Raw genomic sequence first — 13,008 nt, forward strand, 5'->3', positions numbered from 1 at the left:
TGGGAAGCAGTTACCAGGTCCTGGTGTATCTGTGGGTGAGATGGGGAGCAGACGTGGAAGCTTGGGGTTAACGAAGCTAGTACCTGAGCCACTGACAGCCGTGGGCAAACTACGGCCCGCGGGCCGGATCCGGCCCGTTCGGCTGTTCTATCTGGCCTGCGGAGCTGAAAGAACGGAGGGTTCTCTTGCTCTCCCCTCCGCTCCTTTACTTTGAATTTATATTAGTTCACACAAACACTCCATCCATGCTTTTGTTCCGGCCCTCCGGTCCAGTTTAAGAACCCATTGTGGCCCTCGAGTCAAAAAGTTTGCCCACCCCTGATCTAGCAGCATTGCGTTGATAAAGGCAGAGTTTGGGATCATTCTATTGGTGGCTCTTTGCAGAGTAATTGGAGTGAGACAGGACTTAGGCAATATCTAAGGGGGTTCCATAGGAATTCACATCTTCATTCAAATAGCTCATGAAATCCTACCTCCTCCTCCTCTGACTTGGTGGAATGTAGGTAATGGGGCCACTGTCCCCTTGTACAGTGTGTCACTTTCTTGATGGGTGCTTTCATAGTGTGTGTTTCAAGAGCACCTGTGTGTGTCAACTGAAATGTTAAAGTCAGTGATGTGTGGGCAGGCTAAAGAGCCACCTCCGATGGTGGATAAAGAACAACTGAATCTATTTAAAGAAAAGGAGGTAGGGGGTGGGAATATCTAAAGGGGAGGGCTACACTGAACTGAGCCAAAGGGTATTGGGTCCATGATGGCAGCAAAAACATACTTAGGACAGTGAAACAAGGCATAGAAGAAGCAGCAGGAGAGCCTCGGCCAGTGCTTTGGCTCACTGAGAAGTCAGAGAAAAGGGGGCCTTGGAGACAGGCTCAGGGCAAGGACAAGCTGCCACTGCCTGTTGCTCCCCTGGTTGCAAGTCATGTGGGGGTCCCTTAGAGGGAAGAAGGAGGAAGGGAATGGCTCTGGCGTGCTCTCCTAGGGGAGAGCGTGTACTGGGTCCTTCGTCCTGAGCATATTTATCTCTCTCTTGCAGGTGGAAATCTTAGGGGAGCTCTCAGGGGAGAGTCTTAATAGAATATTCATCAGCTTTCTGGGGGTGCTCTTTCAGGGTCACGGCCTCCATTGACTGGTCAGTGCCAGGGCAGGGGGTCATTAGTCAATGCAGCTGGTCCTGAGGCAGCCACGTGTCATTTGTTCTCACTTCTCTGGTTTTGCTGCTCTCCTGAGCCTGGAGCTGAAATATAACTGAGGCCTAGATATTATCTTTAGGGAGCAGAAGGTCACGGGGTCTAAATCGCAGGACTAGAAATATGCTAGGGGAGGATAGGTTACCCTGAGGACAAGGTTCTTGTTTTCCCACTTTTGCCCCTTGCTAGGCTCTTTGCTCCGGTGAGTTTCTGTACCTGGCCCATCGTCCTTGCTCTAATCATGCCTATCTAACAGTTTCTATATAAATAAAATCCGGGATTCCTGACACCAGAACAGAGGAGGCAAGAGAGCATCTCAGTTCAGCTGGTGGGTTTGTTTTAGCTCACTAGCCTCATTCAATGATACAAGCAAGTCAGCTGTTCTGGCTTATTTATTTTATATTCAGCAGCACTTCCAGAGCCCCTACCTTGTTGCCCTGCTTTGTGTTCAGTTCTGGGGACGGAAACAAGGAGAACAGGGGCCACACAAAGCATTCTCAGTAGACACTGTGTTGGTAGCAGCTTTTAGGATCCCTGTTTCTTTCTCCCTCTCCCAGGGGTGGGCAGGAGTCCCCTTCTGCCCTGCCTCTCATCGCCTGGACCCCTAGTTGATCAGGTGGTGACTTGGGGCCAAAGATTTCCATCAAGACTACCTGGTGAGCCTTTGAGACAGATAAATTCCAATGTCACCCAGCCTTGAAGAGTTTGGCCGATGCCCTTGAGACCCTGCTCTTCTAGTTTGGGTTGTAGGTGGATAGAGGGGGAATGTTTGAACTGAAATCAGTGAGCAAATAAGCAGAATAAAAGGCAGAGTAAGATTTATCTCCAGAGACCAGGAGAAAAAAGAAAGCATCCAGTCTGTTGCTGGGGCCTCAGCCTTTGGCTGGAGCCTGAGAGGGAGGGCTCTGTGGGCTCAGCTGTGATCTCAGGCAAGTTACCAACGAAATCCTCAGTCAGTTTCCTTATCTGTAAAATGGGATAATGCCTTAAGCAAGATCCTACCTCTAAAGCAAGGACAACAATGTCTGGAATGTAGTAAGTGCTCAAATCTTTGCGGAGGAGGGACCTACGTGGAACTTTCAAATCCCATGGCCCTGAGGCATCCTCTGAGCCCCGCCCCCATACAGATTAGGCTGATGGGCTTGCTCTAAAGCCTCACAGCCTCCTCCTGGGCAGCTCCTGGTGCAGGCCTGTCACTGTGTTAGTGACTGATGCCTCTTCTCCCTCTTCCAGGGATGCTGCCTTGAGTGACTGACCCCACTGGAGATCGCGCATGCCATCCAGGCCAGTCCTCCCCTCCTTGTGCCTCTTCTACACAGAAACGCACACTCCTGGCTTATCCACAGCTTCCAGAACCTCTGAGGCGAGAGGCCCCCACTTCTACCTCATGCGTGGAGCATCTGGCTAGCCATGACCCTGACACTCAGCGTCCTGCTGCTGCTGGGGCTCTGCCGGAGTACCATTTCAGAGGAGCCCTCGTCCTCCCCAAACAGTCCCAATGATGATCTGACGTTTCAGTTGCCCATGCCGAACTATGAGACCAAAGACTTTTCCTCATCTGGGTCCATGAACAATCTCTTTAAAATGGTGCAAATCTTCCTCCACATGGTGCAGCCCAACGTTTTCCCAAAGGGTAAGTGACCGCTGCGGAAAAGGTGGAATTGGTCTCCACACAGTGGGGTGAACACACTCAACATTGTTCATTAATGACAAGACGACCAATATAGACTATAGTCATTTTCTATTTCTTTTCTTTTTGTCTGGATCAATGAGTTATTCTCAAGTACATACCAAAGGTAAAAATGCAAATTCTCTGTCATCAACTGAGAAGTTAATAATTTCCTCATGGCTTAAACATTTAACTCTTCTCGGCCCACCACAAAATGCAAGTTTGGCCCTAGCCGGTTTGGCTCAGTGGATAGAGCATAGGCCTGCGGACTGAAGGGTCCCAGGTTTGATTCAGGTCAAGGGCAGGTATCTTGGTTGCAGGCTCCTCCCGGATCCGGCCTTAGTTGGGGTACATGCAGGAGGCAACCAATTGATGATGAATTTCTCTCATATCTATGTTTCTCTCTGTCTTTCCCTCTCTCTTTCATTCTCTCTAAAATCCATGGAAAAATACTCTCGGGTGAGGATTAACAAAAAACAACAAAAAAAGCAATTTTGATATTGCTTCAGGCAAGGAAAGGCCTGACCAAACCTTTGTACCTGAGAAAATGTGTTTCAGTTCTAAGAATTTGTGAGGAAAGGAGGGATGGCATTTGTTGGGATGCTCATGGCATATAGTGCTATTATTCTTTGTACATGTGACTACTTGGCCTTCTTACCACTGTTTACCCTCATCGGCGATCCTCAAAGACTTCAGGGTTTTTGTTTCCATACAAGATTATGAAAATTAAAATAGTCTGTGGAAAGAATCTGTTACTAGGGTTTGGCAGTCTAAATTGTTATTGGCTTAATGTCCTAAGCTTGTTCTTTAAACTACAAAGATGTGAACACTGTCATGATTACTAAAATTATAAAATATGTAGTAATCTTTATTGTCTTCTTTAGCTAGTCAACTATTGTTCAAAAAAGATGAGAGAGAGAGAGAGAGAATGTATTTAGTAAACTTCAGCACTTGTTTATATTATGGGCAGTTTATGGATTTTCATTAAAATACATTTATATTAAAATGGTTTTACATTTATTTGTCTTAGATTAAGCAAGTGAAACAGTTTTAAATGTAGTTCTCAATTTTTTGTTAAGTTTAAATTCCAATTTGATGAAATAAATTACTTTGAGCCCTATTGTCATTGAGGAGAGGTCTGAAGACTCCTTACTGTTTATGTCATTGCTCACAAGACTAAATTTGGAAATCCCGAAGACAGAAGTAGAAAATAAGCCACGTTTATTTATTTACTTATAATACAAATTCACTGTTTTCAATAGACATCTCTTTATTTGTAGGCTTGATGTAAATATTACTGAGTAAACAGTAACCTTCTAGTGTTTCCACTGGCTTCCTTTTTATGTAAGAGACATAGAGTTGAGTTGTTATGAATTTGCAATGACTCCTTAAGAAAGATTGTGGGGCAGCCGTGTGTCATCAGAAGGCATATCCTGTAATGAGTTAATCCTGTAATCTCTTTCCATATGTTATTTCATTTCACTTCCTCTAGATTTCAGAGGGAGGCTTCCTCATGCTTATTTTACAAGGGAAAGCAGTCTTTTAAGAGTCTTCATTCAAATGACCAGGTTAAAAGATACCCTATTTCCAGTGCCTTCTAAGGGTCTGAACTCCAACATCGTTATTAGTCTAGAAGGAGGTGTCTGAAGAATTGAAATCCCAGTGTAATCTGAGGGAGTTAGCCTTGCTGGTCCCCTAGACCTTATTCAATACTTATTATTTCAGAGAAAGAAATTCTCAAGACATTTCCACAGTAGACCAGAGTAGACCAGTGCAGACCAGCACTACTCCTCTAAGAAATTGTTAGGGCTGTTTAAAGAATACAATCTTGAATTTAGCAGGTAACTTCTTGGAGTGTTGATTTTTTTTCCCCCACCACTCTATTATTTATATTTTTTCACCCAGTTACTAGAGTTTGTAATAGTCTCAAAGTGTCCATCAGGTGCTTTGCAACATAAAGGACACACACCAGACAAGCCTGGCTTTTCCATTTGGGGCCAGTGCGTTTCGTGATTGCCAAATCATAGGTAAGTGTCGGTGTAATTGAAGATTAAAAATAATAACATAAAAAGAGATGCATTCCTATTTATAAACTGAACTAACTTAATATACTCACCAAAATAGAAGTCTTTAGGGTGAGGCTTCTATGGGGTAACAACTCCACGGAAGGTATTATCCCACAGGTATATTCTTTCATTCGAAAGAGAACAAGGGTTTTGAATGCGAAGTCCTAGTGCAGGAGCGGAAAAGGAAGAGAGGGCCCTGGGGGCTGGCCTCCCTCTTTCTCTGCCATCAGACTGGGGAGCTTTCTACTTTTATATCCTGTGTCCAACCAAAAGGGTATACAATTTTTTAAATTTTTTTTATTTTGCATTTTGAACTCTCTAAACAGAAACACAATGCTATATCCTTAAAATACAACTTGGGGAGGTCTTTTTTAGCTGGGACTTGAGACAAAGGCCTTCTTAACTTCCTGGGAGAAGAAAAGAGTAGCTTAGATAGACCAGGAAGACTTTACGTGAGGCAGAGTGTGCTCTAGAATCTGGTGTGGTTTTTTATAAAGACCTGCCCTGGTCTGAAGCTGCAAAAGTGATACAGTGCCCTGGGTGTGGGCTCACTAAGAAGAGAATCCTTTGTCCATTCATTCAACTTAGAAAGAGTGTTGATGGCAGGATGTCCGGGGCATTGAGGAAAAGGTATTCCAGGGAGGGAACAGCATGTCTGGAGAGTGGAGGAGACCGAGGCTCATGGTGGACCCAGGAGGTGGTTGTTCATGAAGTAAGATTGGGGAGCCATAGCTGAAGGACTCTGACAGGCAGGTCATGGGAAGGAAGCTAAGGCAGCATGAACAGAGGTTTCATTCATTCAACAAGCATCTATTGAAGGCCCCTGTGGTGCACCTGGCTGGGTGCTGTGAGCCAGGATTGAAGCGGAATTGGATTTGGGGAAAAGAATCTGACAGCGGCAGCTAGGATAGGTCACAGGGAGGTAAAGACTCCTACAGTGGGTCCAGAGGGAGGTAGTGACAAACTAACTAAAACGAGGTAAACACAACAGGGAAACAGAGGCCAGATCTGCTTTATGTTCAAATCCTACCTCTTGCCTGTCACCTGCTGGGTGATCTGGACCAAGTTGTTTAATTCTCAGACACTGTTCTCATAGATGTACTATGACTCTCATCATAATGCATTTTATAGGGTTTATCTGTGAGGCTTAAGTGGCTGCTTTAATATTATTATTTGAGAGAAAACATTGGCCAAATTTGATGCCAAGATTAGCATCAGGAGGGGGCATGGGAAAACGAAGGTGTCTCCAGGAGGGATCCTTAAACGTCCTGCTGCTGCTCCCTCGGGAACAGTCCCCAGGGAGTTGCCTCCTAAGAAGAGATCCATTCCTCTTGAAGTCGGGTGGCTGTGTCTCCTGTGAGCCCCGCGGTGGCAGAACTGGGTGAAGAAGCCAGGGCTCGGATGCAGTGCCAGTTTACTGAGTGGTCTTGGCTCCTCCCCGGGAACAGCTGCATCTAACAGCTCTTGTTTTCTCTGCTGCTTTCTTTGCTCCTGCTGTCCCTGTATCTGCTGAAGGATGCGCTTTGCCAAGTGTTAGCTCATTTGAATCTCCAGCAACTTTGAGAGGCGGATGATGGTGGTCTTATTTCTATCCCTTATACCCCCTTTACAGATTGGAAAACTAAGTCAGGATGAGATTACATGTCCCAGGCATGCAACTAGCTAGTGGCAGACTGAGAAACCCGTCTCCAGGACTAGCTGTCTCTCCTATATTCCACAGCTTACCTTGTGGATAATTTATTTCCCTTTCATTTGATCATAGTGCTCGTAAACTGAGCATGGGTCACTGTGAAAAGAGAGTAATTTTTTGCACATTAAAAGTGTGCATTGCAGAAGATCATGTGCATGGGTGATGGCCAATGTCCTTTCCAATTGGATGTGTCTATGATGAGTTTGGCAGAAATCATGGCCCAGATCAGCCATTGTGGGCCCAGATCAGCCATTGTGATGAAACAAGCAAAAAAAAAAATGTCTCATCTGCTTTTATTTTTATAGCAATTCTCTAAAATTATTCTCTGCCTTGGTTTGGTATACTTTTAAATTACATTATAGGATGGTTGGCCTGCTTCTAACAGCGTTTTAGGTTCATCTGATTTGCTTCTGGTATTTTGTGGGAGTGAGAGGAGAGCTGAGGAAGTAGGACAGTGGAAGAGGGGAGAGGGAAGCTTGGTTTCTGTTGAATTTGAGATGCCATCAGGGTGCTAGGCTACGTGGGAGCTCTCTCTCTGCTGCAGGTAACCGAAATCTATTAGCTAAGGCAATTAAAAAAAAAAGAGTTTATCATCAGGACTACAGCTATGTCATTCCTGCCCTCAATTTTTATAAAAAGGGGTCAGCTGCCAGGGACTGGACTTCACGCTCTCTGGACTCTCCACCGCCCACCTGGCTCCTCTCTGCATGCAGCCACTTCATCCCTCCTCCCCCTCCCCCACCTCTAGGCTCCCCCACTCCGGCAGGCTCAGGTGGAGAGCCAGATTGCCAGCATAAGTTTCAGGCCAGCTTCCTGGAGAGTGGCTGGGCATTTTTTTCTCTTGCAGTCCCAGTTCCCACTTCCAGTTCTTCCTGAGCCAGCCACCAGCCCCGGGCCCACTGAGTGCCTATGGCCAAGGTCACAACTCCGGGGCCCGACACTGAACCACAGGCCCACTGAGTGCCTGTGGCCAAGGTCACAACTCCGGGGCCTGACACTGTGAACCACAGGCCCACTGAGTGCCTGTGGCCAAGGTCACAACTCCGGGGCCTGACACTGTGAACCACAGGCCCACTGAGTGCCTGTGGCCAAGGTCACAACTCCACGTGGCCTCACAGAGAGAGGTGGTTCCCAGGAAAGGATGGCCCTGGCCCACAGCCCAATAGGTGTGTCTATGCCAATATCCACGTAGAATCAGGATGTTATAATATATCCAACACCTGTGTGTTCTTAATTCAGACAAAGCCAGCACTGTCCGCTAGATCATGTGACTCCTACTGGCAACAGGCCTGGCCATATAAGGTCACTGAGGGAAAGAACCAATATCTATCACTGCATCTCCCCAGGTCACTCATTATGCTGGGCAGGCCATAGCTGTCATCTCTTTTTATTCTACCAATTACAACAGCCAACAGCTGTGAAGTGCTTACATTGAGGGATCTGAACACCTTAGCCCTCTATGAGCTAGGATCAGGGGTCCTCAAACTTTTTAAACAGGGGGCCAGTTCACTGTCCCTCAGACCGTTGGAGGGCCGGACTATAGTTTAAGAAAAAAAACTATGAACAAATTCCTATGCGCACTGCGGGCCTGGGACGAGTTGGCTGCTAAGCAGGACAGGCAGTGGCACCCGGCGGGCCGGATAAATGTCCTCGGCGGGCCGCATGTGGCCTGCGGGCTGTAGTTGAGGACGCCTGATAGGTACTGTTATTTCCATTTTACAAAAGAGAAAGTTCAGGCCGAGAGGCAGCTAACTGGACCAGGTCCACTTGCTGTGCAGTGGCAGAGGCGGAGTTTAGAGGCCAAGCTCACAGCTGCCACTCTTATTTTGCTGAGATTCAGGGAGGTGAAGGGACTGTTCCAAAATCACACATGCTGCTGGCTAAGCGGTTGAGCCAGGTGTGACCGAGGGCCCTGTGATGCCCACACGGCTCGTCTCCCAGCTCCCCTCCATGTTGCCTCCCTGGAGACCTGTCCTATGGACGGCATTTACATGTCCCCAAGGACATTCTCTTAAATGAGGGACAGTTTCAAATGTTCCATTCCTGAATGGGCCAGAGACCCATTGGCCAGGGACATTTTCTTTGCTTGTTCCATCACAATGGCTCTGATCTGGGCCACGATTTCTGCCAAACTCATCACAGACGCATCCAACTGGAAAGGACATTGGTCATCACCCGTGCACGTGATCTTCTGCAATGCACACTTTTAATGTGCAAAAAAAATTACTCTTTTTTTCACAGTGACCCACGCTCAGTTTACAAGCACTATGATCAAATAAAAGGGAAATAAATGATCCCCAAGGTAAGCTGTGGAATATAGGAGAGACAGCTAGTCCTGGAGACGGGTTTCTGTTGGCCGCTAGCCTCGCGAGTGAGGGGTGGTGTTGCTTGGGAGGGGACAGATGTGTCTGCAGACTGTCACGGGGACTCCTCTGGTCCTCCTTACACACCTTCTGCTTCACAGTACAGCTGCTTCAGCTAAGTTACAGGTCCTATCAGCCACGTTCCCTTAAGCTTGTCTGCAAGGTCCTGCTGAAGTGTGCTCCTGGCTTTTCCTTAGGTAAACAGGGCGGCCCTTCTGGGAAACGTGGGTCTGTCCCGAAAAAGATACCAGGAGAAAAGCTTCCTGTTTTCGCGGTCTCCAACTATGTTCTTTCAGGAGGACTTCAAATACCTGCAGGAAATGAGGGATTAGTGCAAATGCAAATACAGAGAGGCTACCCAGCAGCAGCTGGGTGAAGTCCACCTGGTATTATGTTTTGCTTGTCCTCTGGGGTTGAGTGGAGAGAGGTCCTAAGATCTGCACCTGGAGAAGTAGCTGGGAAGTGTGGTCTGCACAGGGCAGCTCTGGGTCAGAACCATAAAGGATGGACAGAACCAGGAGAGGTGGCCCCTGAACAGAACCAGGGGAGGTGGCCCCTGGACAGAACCAGGAGAGGTGGCCCCAGGCAGGCCTGTCGCGCACCCTCAGCTTGGCTGGGGGCTAGATTCGGGAGTGAGCCTAACATCCCGGCCGTGGGGAAGAGCTGCTTGGGTTTGAATCCTGGCTCTGATGTTTGCTAACCCTGTGACCTTGGGCAAGTTACTTAAACTCTTAGTGTTCTCTCTCTAAACTGGAAATAATAATAATAATAATAGTAATTTTTGGTCATAATATTTAAATAAATATTTTTATAGAAAAATTATAACAGCATCTGATATATACAAAGTGCTATATTCGTGTTTGTTAAATAAAATATGAATGAATACAATACATATTCATTTAAAAGCCTTTAAATTAACCTCAGGTCTTGGTGATCACATGGACTTAAGAATAAGTATTTCTTTGACCCCAGGCTCCATGGCTCAGTGGTTAGAGCACTGGTCTTGTATTTGACCCTGCCTGTATTGTCTTCCTAGGGCTGCCATAACAAATGATCACAAACTGGGTGATCACAAATAAATGATTGCAGTTCCAAGGGCCAGAGTCCAGGGTCAAGGTTATTGGCAGGACCATGCTCCCTTTGAGCGCTCCCAGGGAGAATCCTTCCTTGCTTCTCCCAGCCTCTGGTGGCTCCAGGAATTCTGGTCTCTGCCTGTCTTCACAAGGCCACCGTCTGTGTCTCTGGCTCATCTTTCCCCCTGCCTTTCTCTTATAGGGACAGCGTCATTGGGTTTAGGGTCTTCCCTACATCCAGAATGATATTAAGATCCTTCACTTAATGACATCTGCAAAAACCCTTTTTCCAAATCAGGTCACATTCCCAGGTTCCCAGGTTCAGGACTTAGACACATCATTTTGGGAGTCACGATTCAGTCCACCAAACCTATTACATGGCTCTTTAGTCTTCTCCAAGAGCTCGGAGGTGCTGAGTTATGTGCCCAAGGTCATGTTTCTGAAAAACAGTGAAACCAGACTCAGACCTGACTATCTAATTCCAAATGTGCTTGTATTTCAATCATGTAAACATGCAGTGAGCTCCCACCGAGTGCTTAGCCTGGTGCTGTTCGGCAGAGATGGCGTTGACTGGGTTTCTCTGTTCTCGAAAGGCTGACAAGGAGTGAGGAGATTGTCACCTCGGCAGTGGGCTGTGATGCAGGGCAGGCTGGCCGTGCTCACTATCAGGTCTGAACAATGTGCCCCACGGCTGTCCAGAGGAGGGATTCATCACGATGGAGCAATCAAAGAAGGCAAATTTTAGGACTTCTCTTCCACTCACCTCCAAATGCCATCACAGGTGATTAGGACTTCAACATGTGGATTTGGGAGAGACAAACATTTACTCCCCAAGAAGGGCCATTTTGCATAGTGCTGCTATGAAGATTTTTGTATGTGTCTTTTGGGGACTATATATACTAATCAAATCCTTTAAACATTTTTTAAAAAAATTATTGAGAAGAGTTTGATTGAGTCCTCATTTACCCATCACCCAAGCTTCAGCAACTTTCAACTCAAGACAAATCTTGCTCCAGTTCTACTTCTACCCACTCCTCCTACTCACCCCCTTCATTTTGAAGCAAATCCCAGTCTTTCTATCATTCATCTGTAAATATTTCAGTATGTGTCTCTAAAAATAAAGACACAATACTATTCTATTCTAGAAAGTTAACAGTAGTTCTTCAATATAGTCAAATATTCAGGAAGTGTTGATAAGTGCCATTTTTAAACAGTTGCTTTGAGTCAGGATCCAAATAATGCCCATACATTGCAATTGATTGATGTGTCTCCTATGTCTCTTTTGAATTTATAGGATGCTCCTCCATGTTTCTTTCCCCTTGCAATTTATTTGTTGAAGAACCCAGTTACTTTTCCTGTAGCTTTCCTATATACTGAACTTTGCTGATTGTATCACCGTGATGTTCTTAACATGTTCCTCTGTCCTCTGCATTTCCTGTAAATTAGTACTTAGAAAGATCAGACCCATGTTCATCCAGAGTCAAAACAACTTATAGATGGTATTGCACATTTGCATCAGGAGACATATGTTCTGGTTGTCTCTTCATAATGCAACAGCACTAATGACCACTCTATATTCATTCATTCATTCATTCATTCATTCATTCATAACAGGTCTAATCCTTTGAAAATCATTTGCAAATATGCTTTCAAGTATATTGAAACTCTTCAGAAAAAGCGGGATAGTTTGCATATTCTATAACTTGAGTCTTTCACTTAGCATTATATTGTGGGCATCTCTCCAAGTCAGTTCCCATAAGGATGTTGACCAAAAATAAGCAGATTTTTAGCAAGGACCCTAAGGCATTCTTTCACCAATCTTTTGATGTAGGGCCAAGGGCTTAAAATTATTTTTATTATGAGTTAATCGTTTGAAGTTTTACAACTAATGTTTCTGCTATAAACAGCACCCACCCAAAATGCATCCTCTCTAATTTTGGCTTCTTTGTTTTGCTTTCTTTGAAATGCAGCAAAACACCTGTAGCTCAGTGTTCTAGATCTGTAGTCTGTTGCTTTCTCCCCAGGCTTTTACCGTTTACCCACATGTAATTTCATCCAATTGACTGGCTTTTATTAAGTCTTAATAGACCATTTGACTTCATTTTCAATGCTCATTCTTTTTATGTTTTTATTTCTTCAGTTTGTGTAATATTTAATTACTTATTATACATAAAGAGGCAGGAAGAAGCCTGGGAGCAAACCCAGAGTTATGGGTTGAATTGTTCCCCTTCCCATCCCTGAAATTCACATATTGAAATCCTAACCCCCAGTACCTTTGAACGCGACCATATTTGGAGATAGGATTGTTGCAAATTCAATTAGGGCGGGCCCCTGATCTGATATGACTAGTGTCCTCATAAAAGAGGGAATTTGAAGACAGCACCGACAGAATGCCATGGCAACAGTGGAGTTATGCTGACACAAGCCAAGGAACTACGAGAAGCTAGGAGAGACCCAGAACTGTTCCTTCCCGGGGCCTTCAGTGGGAGCGTGGCTCTGTCAACACGTCGATCTTGGCCTTCGTGCCCCCAGAATTATGAGACAATAAATTTCTGTTGGTTAAGCCACTCCATTTGTGGTTCTCCGTTAGGGCAGATCCAGCAAGCGAATCCATCCAGTAAGTGTACAATGAACAGGAAACACGTGTAGACGGCCAAAGGCACATCCGATTAGGGACTGTGTGCAGCCGTGTCTTCTAGGGAAGGAACTGATGGCCAGGTAACCTGATCAGCTGCAAAGTAGAGTCTTTGCTATAGTACATTTATATACTTGAGTCACGTCATCCACTCATTGAACTGATGGATTCAACTGTGTGTGCTGAAGAGTAAAAATAAACGAGAAAGAAATAATACAAATGATTTTTTCCACCTTTCTACAATTGCATCATGTAGCCTTCCCCTTCATCAACACTCAAAAGGAAAAGTGCTTGACACTAGAGATTTCAGGGGTTTGCACGGACA

At 45.5% G+C, this 13,008-nt stretch overlaps 1 protein-coding gene across 8 annotated transcripts in view; it reads left to right on the forward strand.

Annotated features, from left to right (window-relative positions):
• The window catches only part of PROM1 (prominin 1), a 95,031-nt gene that overhangs the window by 5,822 nt on the left and 76,201 nt on the right, over positions 1 to 13,008 (forward strand). For all 8 annotated transcript variants that reach the window (XM_080668271.1, XM_080668273.1, XM_080668274.1 and 5 more), the window contains exon 2: positions 2,421 to 2,820. In XM_080668271.1, coding sequence (XP_080524397.1) covers positions 2,598 to 2,820 — 223 coding nt within the window. In that variant the 5' untranslated portion in view covers positions 2,421 to 2,597. The remainder of the gene's footprint in view (positions 1 to 2,420; positions 2,821 to 13,008) is intronic.

This window comes from Plecotus auritus, assembly GCF_963455305.1.
Source record: "Plecotus auritus genome assembly, chromosome: 1".
Classification (NCBI taxonomy): domain Eukaryota; kingdom Metazoa; phylum Chordata; class Mammalia; order Chiroptera; family Vespertilionidae; genus Plecotus; species Plecotus auritus.